The sequence below is a fragment of the Onthophagus taurus genome, chromosome 1 (genome assembly GCF_036711975.1).
Source record: "Onthophagus taurus isolate NC chromosome 1, IU_Otau_3.0, whole genome shotgun sequence".
Lineage (NCBI taxonomy): Eukaryota > Metazoa > Arthropoda > Insecta > Coleoptera > Scarabaeidae > Onthophagus > Onthophagus taurus.
Genome location: NC_091966.1, coordinates 3,899,405 through 3,917,750, shown reverse-complemented (window position 1 = coordinate 3,917,750; position 18,346 = coordinate 3,899,405). Strand labels below are relative to the sequence as shown.

The 18,346-nt window shown below is 35.9% G+C and overlaps 5 protein-coding genes across 5 annotated transcripts; 1 reads left to right on the top strand and 4 right to left on the bottom strand.

Moving 5' to 3' along the window:
• Window positions 1–263: 263 nt before the first annotated feature.
• On the bottom strand, window positions 264–2,214 carry LOC139429130 (uncharacterized). The gene is made up of 2 exons (XM_071194624.1): window positions 2,138–2,214; window positions 264–2,068 (listed from the first exon to the last, which is right to left on the bottom strand). Exon 2 carries the CDS (start codon window positions 2,066–2,068, stop codon window positions 335–337), a length of 1,734 nt encoding a protein of 577 aa, XP_071050725.1. The 5' UTR covers window positions 2,138–2,214; the 3' UTR covers window positions 264–334.
• Window positions 1,814–6,524, top strand: LOC139429155 (otoferlin-like). Its single transcript, XM_071194647.1, has 3 exons — window positions 1,814–2,624; window positions 5,707–5,769; window positions 5,827–6,524. Exons 1-3 carry the CDS (start codon window positions 2,466–2,468, stop codon window positions 6,340–6,342), a joined length of 738 nt encoding a protein of 245 aa, XP_071050748.1. The 5' UTR covers window positions 1,814–2,465; the 3' UTR covers window positions 6,343–6,524.
• A 386-nt stretch (window positions 6,525–6,910) lies between these two features.
• On the bottom strand, window positions 6,911–8,711 carry LOC139429152 (uncharacterized). The gene has a single exon (XM_071194642.1). It carries the CDS (start codon window positions 8,709–8,711, stop codon window positions 6,978–6,980), a length of 1,734 nt encoding a protein of 577 aa, XP_071050743.1. The 3' UTR covers window positions 6,911–6,977.
• Window positions 8,712–11,594: 2,883 nt separating this feature from the next.
• LOC111426816 (uncharacterized) lies at window positions 11,595–13,563 on the bottom strand. The gene is made up of 2 exons (XM_071194637.1): window positions 13,465–13,563; window positions 11,595–13,395 (listed from the first exon to the last, which is right to left on the bottom strand). The coding sequence occupies exon 2, from the start codon at window positions 13,393–13,395 to the stop codon at window positions 11,662–11,664; it is 1,734 nt and encodes a 577-aa protein (XP_071050738.1). The 5' UTR covers window positions 13,465–13,563; the 3' UTR covers window positions 11,595–11,661.
• Window positions 13,564–16,325: 2,762 nt separating this feature from the next.
• Window positions 16,326–18,298, bottom strand: LOC111426820 (uncharacterized). The gene is made up of 2 exons (XM_071194630.1): window positions 18,196–18,298; window positions 16,326–18,126 (listed from the first exon to the last, which is right to left on the bottom strand). The coding sequence occupies exon 2, from the start codon at window positions 18,124–18,126 to the stop codon at window positions 16,393–16,395; it is 1,734 nt and encodes a 577-aa protein (XP_071050731.1). The 5' UTR covers window positions 18,196–18,298; the 3' UTR covers window positions 16,326–16,392.
• Between the last annotated feature and the right edge of the window lie 48 nt (window positions 18,299–18,346).

Here is an 18,346-nt window from a genome sequence, read left to right as displayed (position 1 = left end):
TTCAGCGTTTCTGTAATTCATTTTTAAATTTGTAATACAAGTTTACTTTTTGCAGGTACAAACTAATTGTTATTTTGACAGGAGGTAGCTTTTGTTATAAAATTGAAAGCCTACTTGTTGAAAAAAAATTAGACAAGCTATCACATCTTGAAATCCTGCACATATATTATGAAACACCTGTATAATTTTATTCAATTTTGTATAACCTGTTAATAATAATATATTTTTGGGTAGTTCGTTTTTATACAAAATGAAATAAGACGTTTAATATTGCATGAATTTATTTAATGAAAAGTATATCAAAAGTATAAAACTTGATTAAAACATAGGTTATTTATTTGGACCATCCCAAAAGACCGTAGACTAAATCGATAACTTTATCAACATCAATACCCATTTCGCGGAGACGTTGGGCGATGCGTTGAACCTCGGGAATAGCACGGATTTCTTCGACCATTTGATGAGCATCTTCGCTGGAGATTTTTCCAAAGAATTCTTGGAATTCGGCGCTATTATTGAGTTTGTCATTGAGAGCTTCAAGTACGGCTTGAAGATCCAAAATAGCAAGGACTTCATCGACGAAATCTCTTACACTACGAATTTCGGATTTCATGGGTTTGGGAATTGGAGCTCCGGCGATAAGATCGTGGAGGTATTGGATGACTCCATCAATATCTACTCCAGCATCGGACATGTAAGCTTTGAATCTTTGCCATGTTTCGTTGTCGGCAACTGTTTGAACAAGTTCAGCCCATTCAGGTCCTTGTAAGTATTTTACAATTTCTTGGAATTCTTCATCGGTTTCAGCATATCTACGGGCAATTTCTCTGATTTCGGCTAATGGAATGGTTGCGACGATATCTTCAAGATCGCCTTGGAGATCTCTGGTGGTCATTTTCTTGCTCCATCCCAAAAGACCGTAGACTAAATCGATAACTTTGTCAACATCAATACCCATTTCACGGAGACGTTGGGCGATGCGTTGAACCTCGGGAATAGCACGGATTTCTTCGACCATTTGATGAGCATCTTCGCTGGAGATTTTTCCAAAGAATTCTTGGAATTCGGCGCTATTATTGAGTTTGTCATTGAGAGCTTCAAGTACGGCTTGAAGATCCAAAATAGCAAGGACTTCATCGACGAAATCTCTTACACTACGAACTTCGGATTTCTTGGCTACGGGAATTGGAGCTCCGGCGATGAGGTCGTGGAGGTATTGGATGACTCCATCAATATCTACTCCAGCATCGGCCATGTAAGCTTTGAATCTTTGCCATGTTTCGTTGTCGGCAACTGTTTGAACAAGTTCAGCCCATTCAGGTCCTTGTAAATATATTACAATTTCTTGGAATTCTGCATCGGTTTCAGCATATCTACGGGCAATTTCTCTGATTTCGGCTAATGGAATGGTTGCGACGATATCTTCAAGATCGCCTTGGAGATCTCTGGTGGTCATTTTCTTGCTCCATCCCAAAAGACCGTAGACTAAATCGATAACTTTGTCAACATCAATACCCATTTCGCGGAGACGTTGGGCGATGCGTTGAACCTCGGGAATAGCACGGATTTCTTCGACCATTTGATGAGCATCTTCGCTGGAGATTTTTCCAAAGAATTCTTGGAATTCGGCGCTATTGTTGAGTTTGTCATTGAGAGCTTCAAGTACGGCTTGAAGATCCAAAATAGCAAGGACTTCATCGACGAAATCTCTTACACTACGAACTTCGGATTTCTTGGCTACGGGAATTGGAGCTCCGGCGATGAGGTCGTGGAGGTATTGGATGACTCCATCAATATCTACTCCAGCATCGGACATGTAAGCTTTGAATCTTTGCCATGTTTCGTGGTCGGCAACTGTTTGAACAAGCTCAGCCCATTCGGGTCCTTGCAAATATTTTACAACTTCTTGGAATTCAGCATCGTTTTCAGCATATTTACGAGCAATTGCTCTGATTTCGGATAATGGAATGGTTGCGACGATATCTTCAAGATCGCCTTGAAGATCTCTGTTGGTCGGATAAGCCGAACCCAAAGCTACAACGGCGAAAAGTACCAAAGCGAGTTTCATCTGCAAAATCATGAAAATATTGTTGTAATGTTAAGGAAAATAAGAAAATTTATAATTTTTATATCTTACCTTGTATGAAGAGACAACTCAAGTTGAATGATTCTCCCATCGTCAAGTTAGCTTTATATACTGTTCGATTTTCGAAAAAATGTATTATTATCACGAAAAAATAGTAAACCTTATCATTTCGAGCGATTTTTAACTAAAACTTATTTTTCTAAAAACACTTAAGTGGTATTGCGGTTTTATATTTAATCACATTATCGATAACTAATAGTTTAATTATTATCACGGTAAACATATTTTTTATAACAAGCTTGAAGCACTATTGATGTTACACGTTTTTGACGTAAAGTCAATCTGATTGTTTTTAAAAGAAGTTTTATTTGTAAATGAGATGACAGCGAAAAAAGAATTCTTTTTAATAAACGTAACGGTTTTGGAAGGTAGACATTTTGCTTGGCCCTCAATGGACTCTTACGTTAGAATCAAAATCGGAAATTTCTCCCAAAAAACCGGCGTGAGAAAAAGCACGGATTGCCCTTTTTTTAACGAAGTATGTTTCCTATTTACAGCAGTAATTTAAAGCTCCAAGGTCCATTTTCAATCTATAAGTGCTAAACAAATATCCCGAATTACATAAGCATTTAATGGATCGTAGATTAATTCTAGAAGGCACTTTTAATTATGAATTTTTCCCTTTTCATATTATTACGATTAAAGGTCTCGTGCAAATACTCGATGCGATTTAAATATTATCGTATAAAAAATTGCATGCGCTGCTGATTTTTAACTTTTACCCACTCGTATCTTATTCGATTTTTAATTAAATTTTAAAAATATAAGTATTTATAACCAACCCAGTGATAACAAGAAAAAAATTATAGCGAAAAATGTACCTAATCTAATTCAAAAACAAAGTGGTTTCTTTTGATAGCGACAAAATCAGAAAAGAAGATTCAAACTTGAAGATCAAGCTGTGAGACTGGTTTCAACGAGAAAATCGTTCTTGTTAGTAAAATGTAAGTTTAACCTTTCCCATATTCCTTACTCACCGTTTATGATATTTGAAATATTTTTATTAACAATACAACACAAAATTTGCCAAAAATTAAAAACCATTATTGTAGATATTCAATTTCTAAGTTGTATTTAGTAACCTAGCTGGAGAAGCAAACAAAATATTCAATAAATCAAAAAAATGATCGATCCTTAGGTATATGTAGCTGCTTTCCTTCAGGTATTTTCTAATCTCAACTTGAGCTTCTTTTTGCTCAAAAAAGATTAATGAGTCCAGATGGTAAAACTTTGGCAATAACTTTTTTATATGATATGAGCGAACTAAAGCAACATATACATCTTATTAAAAAAAATTCTGCTCTTTCTAATGACATATATCAACAGATGATTGCAAGTTTGCACAAGTATTACTTGCAGAAAAATTGTTTTTTTATGCCTATTTTCGTGGTGTTTTAATATTTTCCGGGACAATACCATCTTTATATGATATGACTAAAGTGAAGCAACACATACATCTAATAAAAAATTTTCTGCTCTTTCTAGTGATATATGATAGAAGTTGATTCCACCTCGTCACAAGTAGTTACTTGCAAAAATCCACCATCATCCCATATTTTCCTGGTGTTTTAACATTTTCAGAGACAGTACCATCTTTATATGATAAGAAGAAACTCAAGCCGCATACGTATCTTATAAGCAATTGTTTGAGCTCTCTAATGATATATAATGAAAGTTGATCACACGTTTGTATAAGTCATATTTTACCGAAAACGGCTAAAATTGTATTTTTACCAGTTTTTAAATATTACTTGTGTAATAACTTCTTTATATGATATAACGAAAGTAAAGCAACTCATATATCTTATAAAAAATTTTCTGCTCTTTCTAGTGATATATGATAGAAGTTGATTCCACCTCGTCACAAGTAGTTACTTGCAAAAATCCACCATCATCCTATATTTTCCTGGTGTTTTAACATTTTCAGGAACAACACCATCTTTATATGATAAGAAGAAACTCAAGCAGCATACGCATCTTATAAGCAATTGTTTGAGCTCTCTAATGATATATAATGGAAGTTGATCACACCTTTGTATAAGTCATATTTCACCAAAAACGGTTAAAATTGTATTTTTACCAGTTTTTAAATATTACTTGTGCAATAACTTCTTTATATGATATAACGAAAGCGAAGCAACACATACATCTTATAAAAAAATGTCTGCTCTTTCTAGTGATATATGATAGAAGTTGATTCCACCTCGTCACAAGTAGTTACTTGCAAAAATCCACCATCATCCCATATTTTCCTGGTGTTTTAACATTTTAAGGGACAATACCATCTTTATATGATAAGAAGAAACTCAAGCAGCATACGTATCTTATAAGCAATTATTTGAACTCTCTAATGATATATAATAGAAGTTGATCACACGTTTGTATAAGTTATATTTCATCAAAAACGGCTAAAATTGTATTTTTACCAGTTTTTAAATATTACTTGTGCAATAACTTTTTTATATGTTATAACGAAAGTGAAGCAACACATACATCTTATAAAAAATTTTCAGCTCTTTCTAGTGATATATGATACAAGTTGATTCCACCTCGTCACAAGTAGTTACTTGCAAAAATCCACCATCATCCCATATTTTCTTGGTGTTTTAACACTTTCAGGAACAATACTATCTTTATATGATAAGAAGAAACTTAAGCAGCATACGCATCTTATAAGCAATTGTTTGAACTCTCTAATGATATATAATGGAAGTTGATCACACGTTTGTATAAGTTATATTTCACCAAAAACTGCTAAAATTGTATTTTTACCAGTTTTTAAATATTACTTGTGCAATAACTTCTTTATATGATATAACGAAAGTGAAGCAACACATACATCTTATAAAAAATTTTCTGCTCTTTCTAGTGATATATGATAGAAGTTGATTCCACCTCGTCACAAGTAGTTACTTGCAAAAATCCACCATCATCCCATATTTTCTTGGTGTTTTAACATTTTCAGGGACAATACCATCTTTATATGATAAGAAGAAACTCAAGCAGCATACGTATCTTATAAGCAATTGTTTGGGCTCTCTAATGATATATAATGACAGTTGATCATACGTTTGCATAAGTTATATTACACTAACAATTACTAAAATTGCATATTTACTAGCTTTTAAATATTACTGGGGCAATAACTTCTTTATATGACATGATGAAAGTGAAGCAACACATACATCTTATAAGAAATTTTCTGCTCTTTCTAGTGATATATAATAAAAGTCGATCGCCCCTGTGCACAAGTAATTACTTACAAAAAATCAAGCATCATCTCATATTTTCCTATTGCTCTCACATTTCCGGGACAATACCATCTTTATATGATAAGACGAGATTTAGGCAGAATATATATCTTATAAAAAATTGTGTAAGCTTTCTAATGATGTATAATATTAGCCGATCACACGTTTATATTAGCTATATTTGCTCAAAACCTACTAAAATTAAATGTTTTCTTGTTATCAATCTTTAGTAGTATCTTGAGTTAATTCGGGTTATTTGTTTGGCACATTACATTTAGTAAAATTAATTATTATCATTCGTTTTCTTAGTATTTCGTTTTTGAGTTCAGAACAGATCTTCAAACTCTCCTAGATAAACAAATTTTGATAACGGTAAGTTAACGTTATTTTTGAACTTGTTACAATTAAATAACTTTTTCTTGTTAATAGGTTATAAAGCCTGGAAAATGTTGGTGTAGGAAAAAAAGTTTGGGATTTTGTAGACTCGATGTAGCCACGGTTTGGAATCAACCAGACCATATTTTTTATCAAAAATGGGCAATCCTCACATCGAAATCTCCGAAACATACAGGACCGAGAGGTTATTTAAAAATAACTTTCACCGTTCTTACAAAGGACAGTCAAGCCAAAGTGCCTTTGGCTAATCCGAACATAAACGATGAAATCGAAGGAAATCTTTTGCTTCCGGACGGTTTAACGTTGCAGAGACAACGGGCGATTTTTATATTTAAAATTTATAGAGGAGAAGATATTTTAAAGAAAAAAACTATCTTAGATAATTGTAGGAATAAAACTAAAGTTGGAATGCCAAGTACTTTAATTGAAATAAGCTTTGCGGGAATAACTGTAGGTATACAATGTTTTCATCATCATTTTTATAGCAAAGTACTTATTTTGGCAAATCAAAATTGTTTATGTCGCATACGATTAAAACTCGGTTCATAATCAGTTTATCTACTAAGCTGCAGCTTATCTTGCGTTGGGATCTGTGCTATTCTAGCTGTGTGTTGTATTTTTAGCCAATATTTGTTACCTCCATGAGAAACTGCAACTACCACTCAATAAGAAAATAAATGTGGCCTTAAGATTAACGTAAAAAAAAGACAAGTTATAATCGTGATGTTGGATGTACAGACTCCGAATTCCGTGGAACAGAGGAACTGAGAGGAACTTTCTTGGACACATTACACGAGGAGATTGTAATAATATGGAGAGGTTGATAATATTGGGAAATGTAGAGCAACGAAAGTCGAGAGGAGGGTCATCAACCCAATGGACGGGCCTGAATCAGAAGATTATTATAAGTTGCCAATGATCATGATTTTCAGTAATGAGAGAACGACTAGAAAGAAGAAGATAATACGCAGGAATGTTTTTATAACATCAAGCTAATCATATGACAATATCACACAGAGTGTCGTTAGCTTTTTTTCTTCTGCTTTCGTAGATCGCATTAAAGTTTCTGCATATATTTGATCTTGTATTTCGTTTTTATACAAAAAGAAATAAGACGTTTAATATCACATGAATTTATTTAATGAAAAGTATATCAAAAGTACAAAACTTAAAATATAGGTTAATTATTTGGACCATCCCAAAAGACCGTAGACTAAGTCGATAACTTTGTCAACGTCAATACCCATTTCGCGGAGACGTTGGGCGATGCGTTGAACCTCGGGAATAGCACGGATTTCTTCGACCATTTGATGAGCATCTTCGCTGGAGATTTTTCCAAAGAATTCTTGGAATTCGGCGCTATTATTGAGTTTGTCATTGAGAGCTTCAAGTACGGCTTGAAGATCCAAAATAGCAAGGACTTCATCGACGAAATCTCTTACACTACGAACTTCGGATTTCTTGGCTACGGGAATTGGAGCTCCGGCGATGAGATCGTGGAGGTATTGGATGACTCCATCAATATCTACTCCAGCCTCGGACATGTAAGCTTTGAATCTTTGCCATGTTTCGTTGTTGGCAACTGTTTGAACAAGTTCAGCCCATTCAGGTCCTTGTAAATATTTTACAATTTCTTGGAATTCTTCATCGTTTTCGGCATATTTACGGGCAATTGCTCTGATTTCGGCTAATGGAATGGTTGCGACGATATCTTCAAGATCGCTTTGGAGATCTCTGGTGGACATTTTCTTGCTCCATCCCAAAAGACCGTAGACTAAATCGATAACTTTATCAACATCAATACCCATTTCACGGAGACGTTGGGCGATGCGTTGAACCTCGGGAATAGCACGGATTTCTTCGACCATTTGATGAGCATCTTCGCTGGAGATTTTTCCAAAGAATTCTTGGAATTCGGGGCTAGTATTGAGTTTATCATTGAGAACTGCAAGTGTGGCTTGAAGATCCAAAACAGCAAGGACTTCATCGACGAAATCTCTTACACTACGAATTTCGGATTTCTTGGCTACGGGAACTGGAGCTCCGGCGATGAGGTCGTGGAGGAATTGGATGACTCCATCAATATCTACTCCAGCATCGGACATGTAAGCTTTGAATCTTTGCCATGTTTCGTTGTCGGCAACTGTTTGAACAAGTTCAGCCCATTCGGGTCCTTGTAAATATTTTACAATTTCTTGGAATTCGGCATCGGTTTCAGCATATCTACGGGCAATTGCTCTGATTTCGGCTAATGGAATGGTTGCGACGATATCTTCAAGATCGCTTTGGAGATCTCTGGTGGACATTTTCTTGCTCCATCCCAAAAGACCGTAGACTAAATCGATAACTTTATCAACATCAATACCCATTTCACGGAGACGTTGGGCGATGCGTTGAACCTCGGGAATAGCACGGATTTCTTCGACCATTTGATGAGCATCTTCGCTGGAGATTTTTCCAAAGAATTCTTGGAAGTCGGCGCTATTATTGAGTTTGTCATTGAGAGCTGCAAGTACGGCTTGAAGATCCAAAATAGCAAGGACTTCATCGACGAAATCTCTTACACTACGAACTTCGGATTTCTTGGCTACAGGAATTGGAGCTCCGGCGATGAGATCGTGGAGGAATTGGATGACTCCATCAATATCTACTCCAGCTTCTGACATGTAAGCTTTGAATCTTTGCCATGTTTCGTTGTCGGCAACTGTTTGAACAAGCTCAGCCCATTCGGGTCCTTGCAAATATTTTACAACTTCTTGGAATTCGGCATCGTTTTCAGCATATTTGCGAGCAATTGCTCTGATTTCGGATAATGGAATAGTTGAAACGATATCTTCAAGATCGCCTTGAAGATCTCTGTGGGTCGGATAAGCCGAACCCAACGCTACAACGGCGAAAAGCACCAAAGCGAGTTTCATCTGCAAAATCATGAAAATATTGTTGTAATGTTAAGAAGAGAAAGAAAATTTATAATTTTTATATCTTACCTTGTATGAAGAGGCAACTCAAGTTGAATGATTCTCCCATCGTTTAGTTAGCTTTATATATTGTTCGATTTTAGAAAAAAATGTATTGTTATCACAAAAAAATAGTAAACCTTATCATTTTGACTGAAAAAAACTATTTTAGATAATTGTAGGACAAAAACTAAAGTTGAAAAGTCAAGTACTTCAATGGAAATAAGCTTTGCGGGAATAACTGTAGGTATACAGAGTTTTCGATCATTTCTTATAGCAAAGTACTTATTTTGGAAAAGCGGAATTGTTTATGCCGTATGCCATTGAAACTCTATTCATAATCAGTTTACCTACTAAGTTGTTGCTAATCTTGTGTTGATATCTGCGCTATTCTAGCTGTGTGTTGTATTCTTAGCCAATATTTGTTACTTCCATGAGAAACTGCAACTACCACTCAATTAGAAAGCTAATTTATTGCTCGCATAGATCTTAGGATCCATTGTAATCTACAATGCATGCGTAGATATCGATGAAAATAGTGCCTCTCGTGTTCCTATTTCATTTCTGAAAATGAAATTGGGCTTCACTGATTTGTTTTTCGTAAGTTTTATCCTATACAGGGTGATTCTCAACCTATACGCATAAACTAGGGTATTTACTTCTCATGACGAATAATGACTAATAGCCGAAAAAAATAATTGTAAGAGATTTTCTGTTTCATAGATATCCGTGATATTTAGTTTCAAATGAAGTGTACATAGAATATTTTAAAATAACATCGCCAGTGTTCGAAGTTATTTCCCATATTTTCCGGGGTGTTGGCGGATTTTCTGGGCAGCAGCATGTATCTGATTTTGCATTATTTGCTGGGTATTAACTTCCGTGGCGTACACTATGCTCTTTAAGTGACCCGAAAGGTATAAATCAAGAAGATTGAGGCTTGGCGAGCACTGTGGCCAGGCCATTGGACCATCTCGACCTATCCATCTTCCAGGAAACACATTATCTAGATGTCGCCGATTATATCAGATATCTAGGAAACTAAAAAACTTTTACTACAATTTTTTTCATCTATTAGTCATTATTTGTCCTAAGGAATAAATCCCTCAGTTTATGCGTATAGATTGAGAATCATCCTGTATTTAAGGCACCTCAAACAAAAATGCCGAAAATTCAATATCCCAATGGTCATCTGCTTCTTGAATTACCAAAAAACTTTTTAATGCATCAACTTGAAAATGCTGTGGAAGGTTCTTTCACCAAATCTCTTTAACATCTATGGAGAATACATAGTGAGAAAAGCATTGAACGAATAATGGAGGGAGCCCAATTGCGGGCAAGATTACAAACCTGAGAAATAGTGAGGATACAAATGTGATAGCTGCATCAGAAGAGGTGTCTTCTAAACGGAGTTGAGACTGAGAGTAATAAATGTGGCCTTAAGATTAACGTAGAGAAAAACAAAAGTTATAATCGTGATGCTGGATGTACATACTCCGAATTTCATGGAACATACTATCTTACTTTTGAAAGAGTTATTCATGTTAATTAACTTATAATTTGTATTTATTTATATAAAGTCGTACTAGTTTCGGGTTACTCCATCATCAGCGACAAAGTCAATATAGCTATAATAGGTGTAGACTGGAAATCATGTGATAGTAAAGCATTTTGCTATCTGATGGATAAACAAAATGAGGATGAAAAATGAATTAAGAATGGCGTCGACAAAAAGTGTGAAATGTTAAAAAATTAGAAATTCGAATAAACCTTTAATATCGTATTAAAGGTGTGTTGGTGGGATGAGATGAGGCGAGAGTTAATATAAATAAATGCAAGTTAGAAGTTAATATATGGTTTTTATTATCTTCTTTTTGTCTTGCAAATATCCTCAGGTTTTTTGGATGCATTACACGAGGAGATGACAATAATATGGAAAGATTAATAATATTGGGAAACGAAGAGCAACGAAAGTCCAGAGGACGGTCATCAACCCAATGGATGGGCCTGAATCAGAAGATTACCCCTGGGTTTCAGTCAATGGAGAATACACTGAGGGAAATTATTCTTGACTTTCAAAAAAATGTATTCTTGAATCTATTTCTTAGAAACAAGTATAAGATACTCTTAAAACAAAAATACTTTTTTGTTTTAAGAATAGAAATATTATCGAATGAAGTATCTCATGTTCTTAGCATCGAAGAATATCAAATCTTTGCATCAAAAAATTCATTCTTGCGTCAATAATTTATCATACTCAAATGAAGAACTATACAAGATTGTTATTACATGAATATGTTTTTCTAAAAAGAAAGATACGTTATTCTTGACATAAGAAATTTATTCTCGATACGGAAATGAGAGTCTTGACGCAACACTAAGATACTCTTTTTCAAGATGATTGATTTACTTTCACTAAGAATTCGTATTCTTGAGAATCAAGAATATTTGTGTACTTGCTTTGAGAATATGAGGTTTTTCTTCACTTAACAAAATGATCTTCTTGTAGAGATACAAGAATATGATAAGCTTGTGCCAAGAATAATAATATTTGTTCAAGAATATATTTCCCTCAGTGTACGACGGCATAAGTTGCCAATGATCATGATTTTCAGTAATGAGAGAACGACTATAAAGGAGAAAATAATACGCAGGAATGTTTGTATGACATCAAGCTAAACATACAACAATTACCACATTGAGTGGCGTTAGCTTTTCTTCTGGCATTCTTCTGCTTTCGTAGATCGTATTAAATACCCTTTTCTCTTTTTTCTGAAATTATTTTCAAAGTTTCTGCATATATTTGATTTTATACTTCGGTTTTATACAAAAAGAAATAAGACGTTTAATATTACATGAATTTATTTAATGAAAAGTATATCAAAAGTACAAAACTTAAAATATAGGTTAATTATTTGGACCATCCCAAAAGACCGTAGACTAAGTCGATAACTTTGTCAACGTCAATACCCATTTCGCGGAGACGTTGGGCGATGCGTTGAACCTCGGGAATAGCACGGATTTCTTCGACCATTTGATGAGCATCTTCGCTGGAGATTTTTCCAAAGAATTCTTGGAAGTCGGCGCTAGTATTGAGTTTGTCATTGAGAGCTTCAAGTACGGCTTGAAGATCCAAAATAGCAAGGACTTCATCGACGAAATCTCTTACACTACGAACTTCGGATTTCTTGGCTACGGGAATTGGAGCTCCGGCGATGAGGTCGTGGAGGTATTGGATAACACCATCAATATCTACTCCAGCATCGGACATGTAAGCTTTGAATCTTTGCCATGTTTCGTTGTCGGCAACTGTTTGAACAAGTTCAGCCCATTCAGGTCCTTGTAAATATTTTACAATTTCTTGGAATTCTTCATCGGTTTCAGCATATCTACGGGCAATTTCTCTGATTTCGGCTAATGGAATGGTTGCGACGATATCTTCAAGATCGCCTTGGAGATCTCTGGTGGTCATTTTCTTGCTCCATCCCAAAAGACCGTAGACTAAATCGATAACTTTATCAACGTCAATACCCATTTCGCGGAGACGTTGGGCGATGCGTTGAACCTCGGGAATAGCACGGATTTCTTCGACCATTTGATGAGCATCTTGGCTGGAGATTTTTCCAAAGAATTCTTGGAAGTCGGCGCTATTATTGAGTTTGTCATTGAGAGCTTCAAGTACGGCTTGAAGATCCAAAATAGCAAGGACTTCATCGACGAAATCTCTTACACTACGAACTTCGGATTTCTTGGCTACGGGAATTGGAGCTCCGGCGATGAGGTCGTGGAGGTATTGGATGACTCCATCAATATCTACTCCAGCATCGGACATGTAAGCTTTGAATCTTTGCCATGTTTCGTTGTCGGCAACTGTTTGAACAAGTTCAGCCCATTCAGGTCCTTGTAAATATATTACAATTTCTTGGAATTCTGCATCGGTTTCAGCATATCTACGGGCAATTTCTCTGATTTCGGCTAATGGAATGGTTGCGACGATATCTTCAAGATCGCCTTGGAGATCTCTGGTGGTCATTTTCTTGCTCCATCCCAAAAGACCGTAGACTAAATCGATAACTTTGTCAACATCAATACCCATTTCGCGGAGACGTTGGGCGATGCGTTGAACCTCGGGAATAGCACGGATTTCTTCGACCATTTGATGAGCATCTTCGCTGGAGATTTTTCCAAAGAATTCTTGGAATTCGGGGCTATTATTGAGTTTGTCATTGAGAGCTTCAAGTACGGCTTGAAGATCCAAAATAGCAAGGACTTCATCGACGAAATCTCTTACACTACGAACTTCGGATTTCTTGGCTACAGGAATTGGAGCTCCGGCGATGAGGTCGTGGAGGTATTGGATGACTCCATCAATATCTACTCCAGCTTCTGACATGTAAGCTTTGAATCTTTGCCATGTTTCGTGGTCGGCAACTGTTTGAACAAGCTCAGCCCATTCGGGTCCTTGCAAATATTTTACAACTTCTTGGAATTCGGCATCGTTTTCAGCATATTTGCGAGCAATTGCTCTGATTTCGGATAATGGAATGGTTGCGACGATATTTTCAAGATCGCCTTGAAGATCTCTGTTGGTCGGATAAGCCGAACCCAACGCTACAACGGCGAAAAGCACCAAAGCGAGTTTCATCTGCAAAATCATGAAAATATTGTTGTAATGTTAAGAAAAGAAAGAAAATTTATAATTTTTATATCTTACCTTGTATGGAGAGGCAACTCAAGTTGAATGATTCTCCCATCGTTTAGTTAGCTTTATATATTGTTCGATTTTAGAAAAAAATGTATTGTTATCACAAAAAAATAGTAAACCTTATCATTTTGACTGAAAAAAACTATTTTAGATAATTGTAGGACAAAAACTAAAGTTGAAAAGTCAAGTACTTCAATTGAAATAAGCTTTGCGGGAATAACTGTAGGTATACAGAGTTTTCGATCAGTTCTTATAGCAAAGTACTTATTTTGGAAAAGCGGAATTGTTTATGCCGTATGCGATTGAAACTCGGTTCATAATCAGTTTACCTACTAAGTTGTTGCTTATCTTGTGTTGATATCTGCGCTATTCTAGCTGTGTGTTGTATTCTTGGCGAATATTTGTTGCTTCCATGAGAAACTGCAACTACCACTCAATTAGAAAGCCGATCTATTGCTCGCATAGATCTTAGGATCTTTTGTAATCTACAATGCATGCGTAGATATCGATGAAAATAGTGTCTCCCGTGTTCCTATTCTACTTCTGAAAATGAAATTGGGCTTCACTGATTTGTTTTTCGTAAGTTTTATTCTATACAGGGTGATTTTCAACCTATACGCATTAACTTGGGTATTTACTCCTCATGAGTCATGACGAATAATGACTAATAGCCGAAAAAAATAATTGTAAGAGATTTTCTGTTTCATAGATACCCGTGATATTTACTTTCAAATCAAGAATACATAGAACATTTTAAAATAATATCATAGCCAGTATTCGAAGTTATTTCCCATATTTTCTATCAATTGGGCTTCCCGAATCCAAGAACTCACACTAGCGCAGCCTAAACCAGGGTGTTGGCGGATTGTCTGGGCAGCAGCATGTATCTGATTTTGCAATATTTGCTGGGTATTAACTTCCGTGGCGTACATTATGCTCTTTAAGGGACCCGAAAGGTATAAATCAAGAGGATTGAGGCCGGGCGATCACTGTGGCCAGGCCATTGGACCATCTCGACCTATCCATCTTCCAAGAAACACATCATCTAGATGTCGCCTATTATATCAGCTATCTAGGAAACTAAAAAACTTTTACTACAATTTTTTTCATCTATTAGTCATTCTTTGTCCTAAGCAATAAATCCCTCAGTTTATGCGTATAGATTGAGATTCATCCTGTATTTAAGGCACCTCAAACAAAAATGCCGAAAATTCAATATTCCAATGGTCATCTGCATCTTGGATTACCAAAAGACTTTTTAATGCATCAACTGGAAAATGCTGTGCAAGGTTCTTTCACCAAATCCCTTTAACATCTATGGAGAATATATAGTGAGAAAACCATTGAACGAATGGAATGGAGGGAACTCAATTGCGGGCAAGAAGATTACAAACCTGAGAAATACTGAGCATACAACTTTGATAGCTGCATCAGAAGAGGTGATCTTTTAAAGGAGTTGAGACTGAGAGTAATAAATATGGCCTTAAGATTAACGTAGAGAAAAACAAAAGTTATAATCGTGATGCTGGATGTAGCTACTTCGAATTCCGTGGAACATACTATCTTACTTTTGAAAGAATTATCCATGTTGCAAGATCAACGATCAAATAAAAACCGTATATTAACTTATAACTTGTATTTATTTATATAAAGTCGTACTAGTTTCGGGTTACTCCATCATCAGCGACAAAGTCAATGTAGTTATAATAGCTGTAGACTGGAAATCATATGAAAGTAAAGCATTTTGCTATCTGATGGATGAACAAAATGAGGATGAAAAATGAATTAAGAATGGCGTCGTTAAAAACTGAGGAATGTTAAAAAATTTGAAATTCGAATAAATCCTTAAGATCGTATTAAAGATGTGTTGGTGGGATGAGATGAGGCGAGACTTTATATAAATAAAAACAAGATCCTGAGTTTTTTTGGATGAATTACACGAGGAGATGACAATAATATGGAGAAATTGATAACATTAGGAAACGTAGAGCAACGAAAGTCCAGAGGACGGTCATCAACCCAATGGATGGGCCTCAATCAGAAGATTACCCCTGGTTTTCAGTCAATGGAGAATACACTGAGGGAAATTATTCTTGACTTTCAAAAAAATTTATTCTTGAATGTATTTCTTAAAAACAAGTATAAGATACTCTTCAAACAAAAATATTTTTTTGTTTTAAGAATAGAAATATTATCGAATGAAGTATCTCATATTCTTCGCATCGAAGAATATCAAATCTTTGCATCAAAAAATGCATTCTTGCGTCAATAATTTATAATACTCAAATGAAGAATTATACAAGATTGTTATTACATGAATATGTTTTTCTAAAAAGAAAGATACGTTATTCTTGACATAAGAAATTTATTCTCGATACGGAAATGAGAGTCTTAACGCAACACTAAGATACTCTTTTTCAAGATGATTGATTTACTTTCAAAAGAATTCGTATTCTTGAGAATCAAGAATATTTGTGTACTTGCTTTGAGAATATGAGGTTTTTCTTCACTTAACAAAATGATCTTCTTGTAGAGATACAAGAATATGATAAGCTTGTGCCAAGAATAATAATATTTGTTCAAGAATATATTTCCCTCAGTGTACGACGGCATAAGTTGCCAATGATCATGATTTTCAGTAATGAGAGATCGACTATAAAGAGGAAGATAATACGCAGGAATGTTTGTATGACATCAAGCTAAACATACAACAATTACCACACTGAGTGGCGTTAGCTTTTTTTCTGGCATTCTTCTGCTTTCGTAGATAGTATTAAATACCCTTTTCTCTCTTTTTTCTGAAATTATTTTCAAAGTTTCTGCATATATTTGATCTTGTATTTCATTTTTATACAAAAAGAAATAAGACGTTTAATATTACATGAATTTATTTAATGAAAAGTATATCAAAAATACAAAACTTAAAATATAGCTTAATTATTTGGACCATCCCAAAAGACCGTAGACTAAATCGATAACTTTATCAACATCAATACCCATTTCACGGAGACGTTGGGCGATGCGTTGAACCTCGGGAATAGCACGGATTTCTTCGACCATTTGATGAGCATCTTCGCTGGAGATTTTTCCAAAGAATTCTTGGAAGTCGGCGCTAGTATTGAGTTTGTCATTGAGAGCTTCAAGTACGGCTTGAAGATCCAAAATAGCAAGGACTTCATCGACGAAATCTCTTACACTACGAACTTCGGATTTCTTGGCTACGGGAATTGGAGCTCCGGCGATGAGGTCGTGGAGGTATTGGATAACACCATCAATATCTACTCCAGCATCGGACATGTAAGCTTTGAATCTTTGCCATGTTTCGTTGTCGGCAACTGTTTGAACAAGTTCAGCCCATTCAGGTCCTTGTAAATATTTTACAATTTCTTGGAATTCTTCATCGTTTTCGGCATATTTACGGGCAATTGCTCTGATTTCGGATAATGGAATGGTTGCGACGATATCTTCAAGATCGCTTTGGAGATCTCTGGTGGACATTTTCTTGCTCCATCCCAAAAGACCGTAGACTAAATCGATAACTTTATCAACATCAATACCCATTTCACGGAGACGTTGGGCGATGCGTTGAACCTCGGGAATAGCACGGATTTCTTCGACCATTTGATGAGCATCTTCGCTGGAGATTTTTCCAAAGAATTCTTGGAATTCGGGGCTATTATTGAGTTTGTCATTGAGAGCTTCGAGTACGGCTTGAAGATCCAAAATAGCAAGGACTTCATCGACGAAATCTCTTACACTACGAACTTCGGATTTCTTGGCTACGGGAATTGGAGCTCCGGCGATGAGGTCGTGGAGGTATTGGATGACTCCATCAATATCTACTCCAGCATCGGCCATGTAAGCTTTGAATCTTTGCCATGTTTCGTTGTCGGCAACTGTTTGAACAAGTTCAGCCCATTCAGGTCCTTGTAAATATATTACAATTTCTTGGAATTCTGCATCGGTTTCAGCATATCTACGGGCAATTTCTCTGATTTCGGCTAATGGAATGGTTGCGACGATATCTTCAAGATCGCCTTGGAGATCTCTGGTGGTCATTTTCTTGCTCCATCCCAAAAGACCGTAGACTAAATCGATAACTTTGTCAACATCAATACCCATTTCGCGGAGACGTTGGGCGATGCGTTGAACCTCGGGAATAGCACGGATTTCTTCGACCATTTGATGAGCATCTTCGCTGGAGATTTTTCCAAAGAATTCTTGGAAGTCGGCGCTATTGTTGAGTTTGTCATTGAGAGCTTCAAGTACGGCTTGAAGATCCAAAATAGCAAGGACTTCATCGACGAAATCTCTTACACTACGAACTTCGGATTTCTTGGCTACGGGAATTGGAGCTCCGGCGATGAGGTCGTGGAGGTATTGGATGACTCCATCAATATCTACTCCAGCATCGGACATGTAAGCTTTGAATCTTTGCCATGTTTCGTTGTCGGCAACTGTTTGAACAAGCTCAGCCCATTCGGGTCCTTGCAAATATTTTACAACTTCTTGGAATTCGGCATCGTTTTCAGCATATTTGCGAGCAATTGCTCTGATTTCGGATAATGGAATGGTTGCGACGATATCTTCAAGATCGCCTTGAAGATCTCTGTGGGTCGGATAAGCCGAACCCAACGCTACAACGGCGAAAAGCACCAAAGCGAGTTTCATCTGCAAAATCATGAAAATATTGTTGTAATGTTAAGAAAAGAAAGAAAATTTATAATTTTTATATCTTACCTTGTATGGAGAGGCAACTCAAGTTGAATGATTCTCCCATCGTTTAGTTAGCTTTATATATTGTTCGATTTTAGAAAAAAATGTATTATTATCACAAAAAAATAGTAAACCTTATCATTTCGAGCGAGAAAAACTATTTTAGATAATTGTA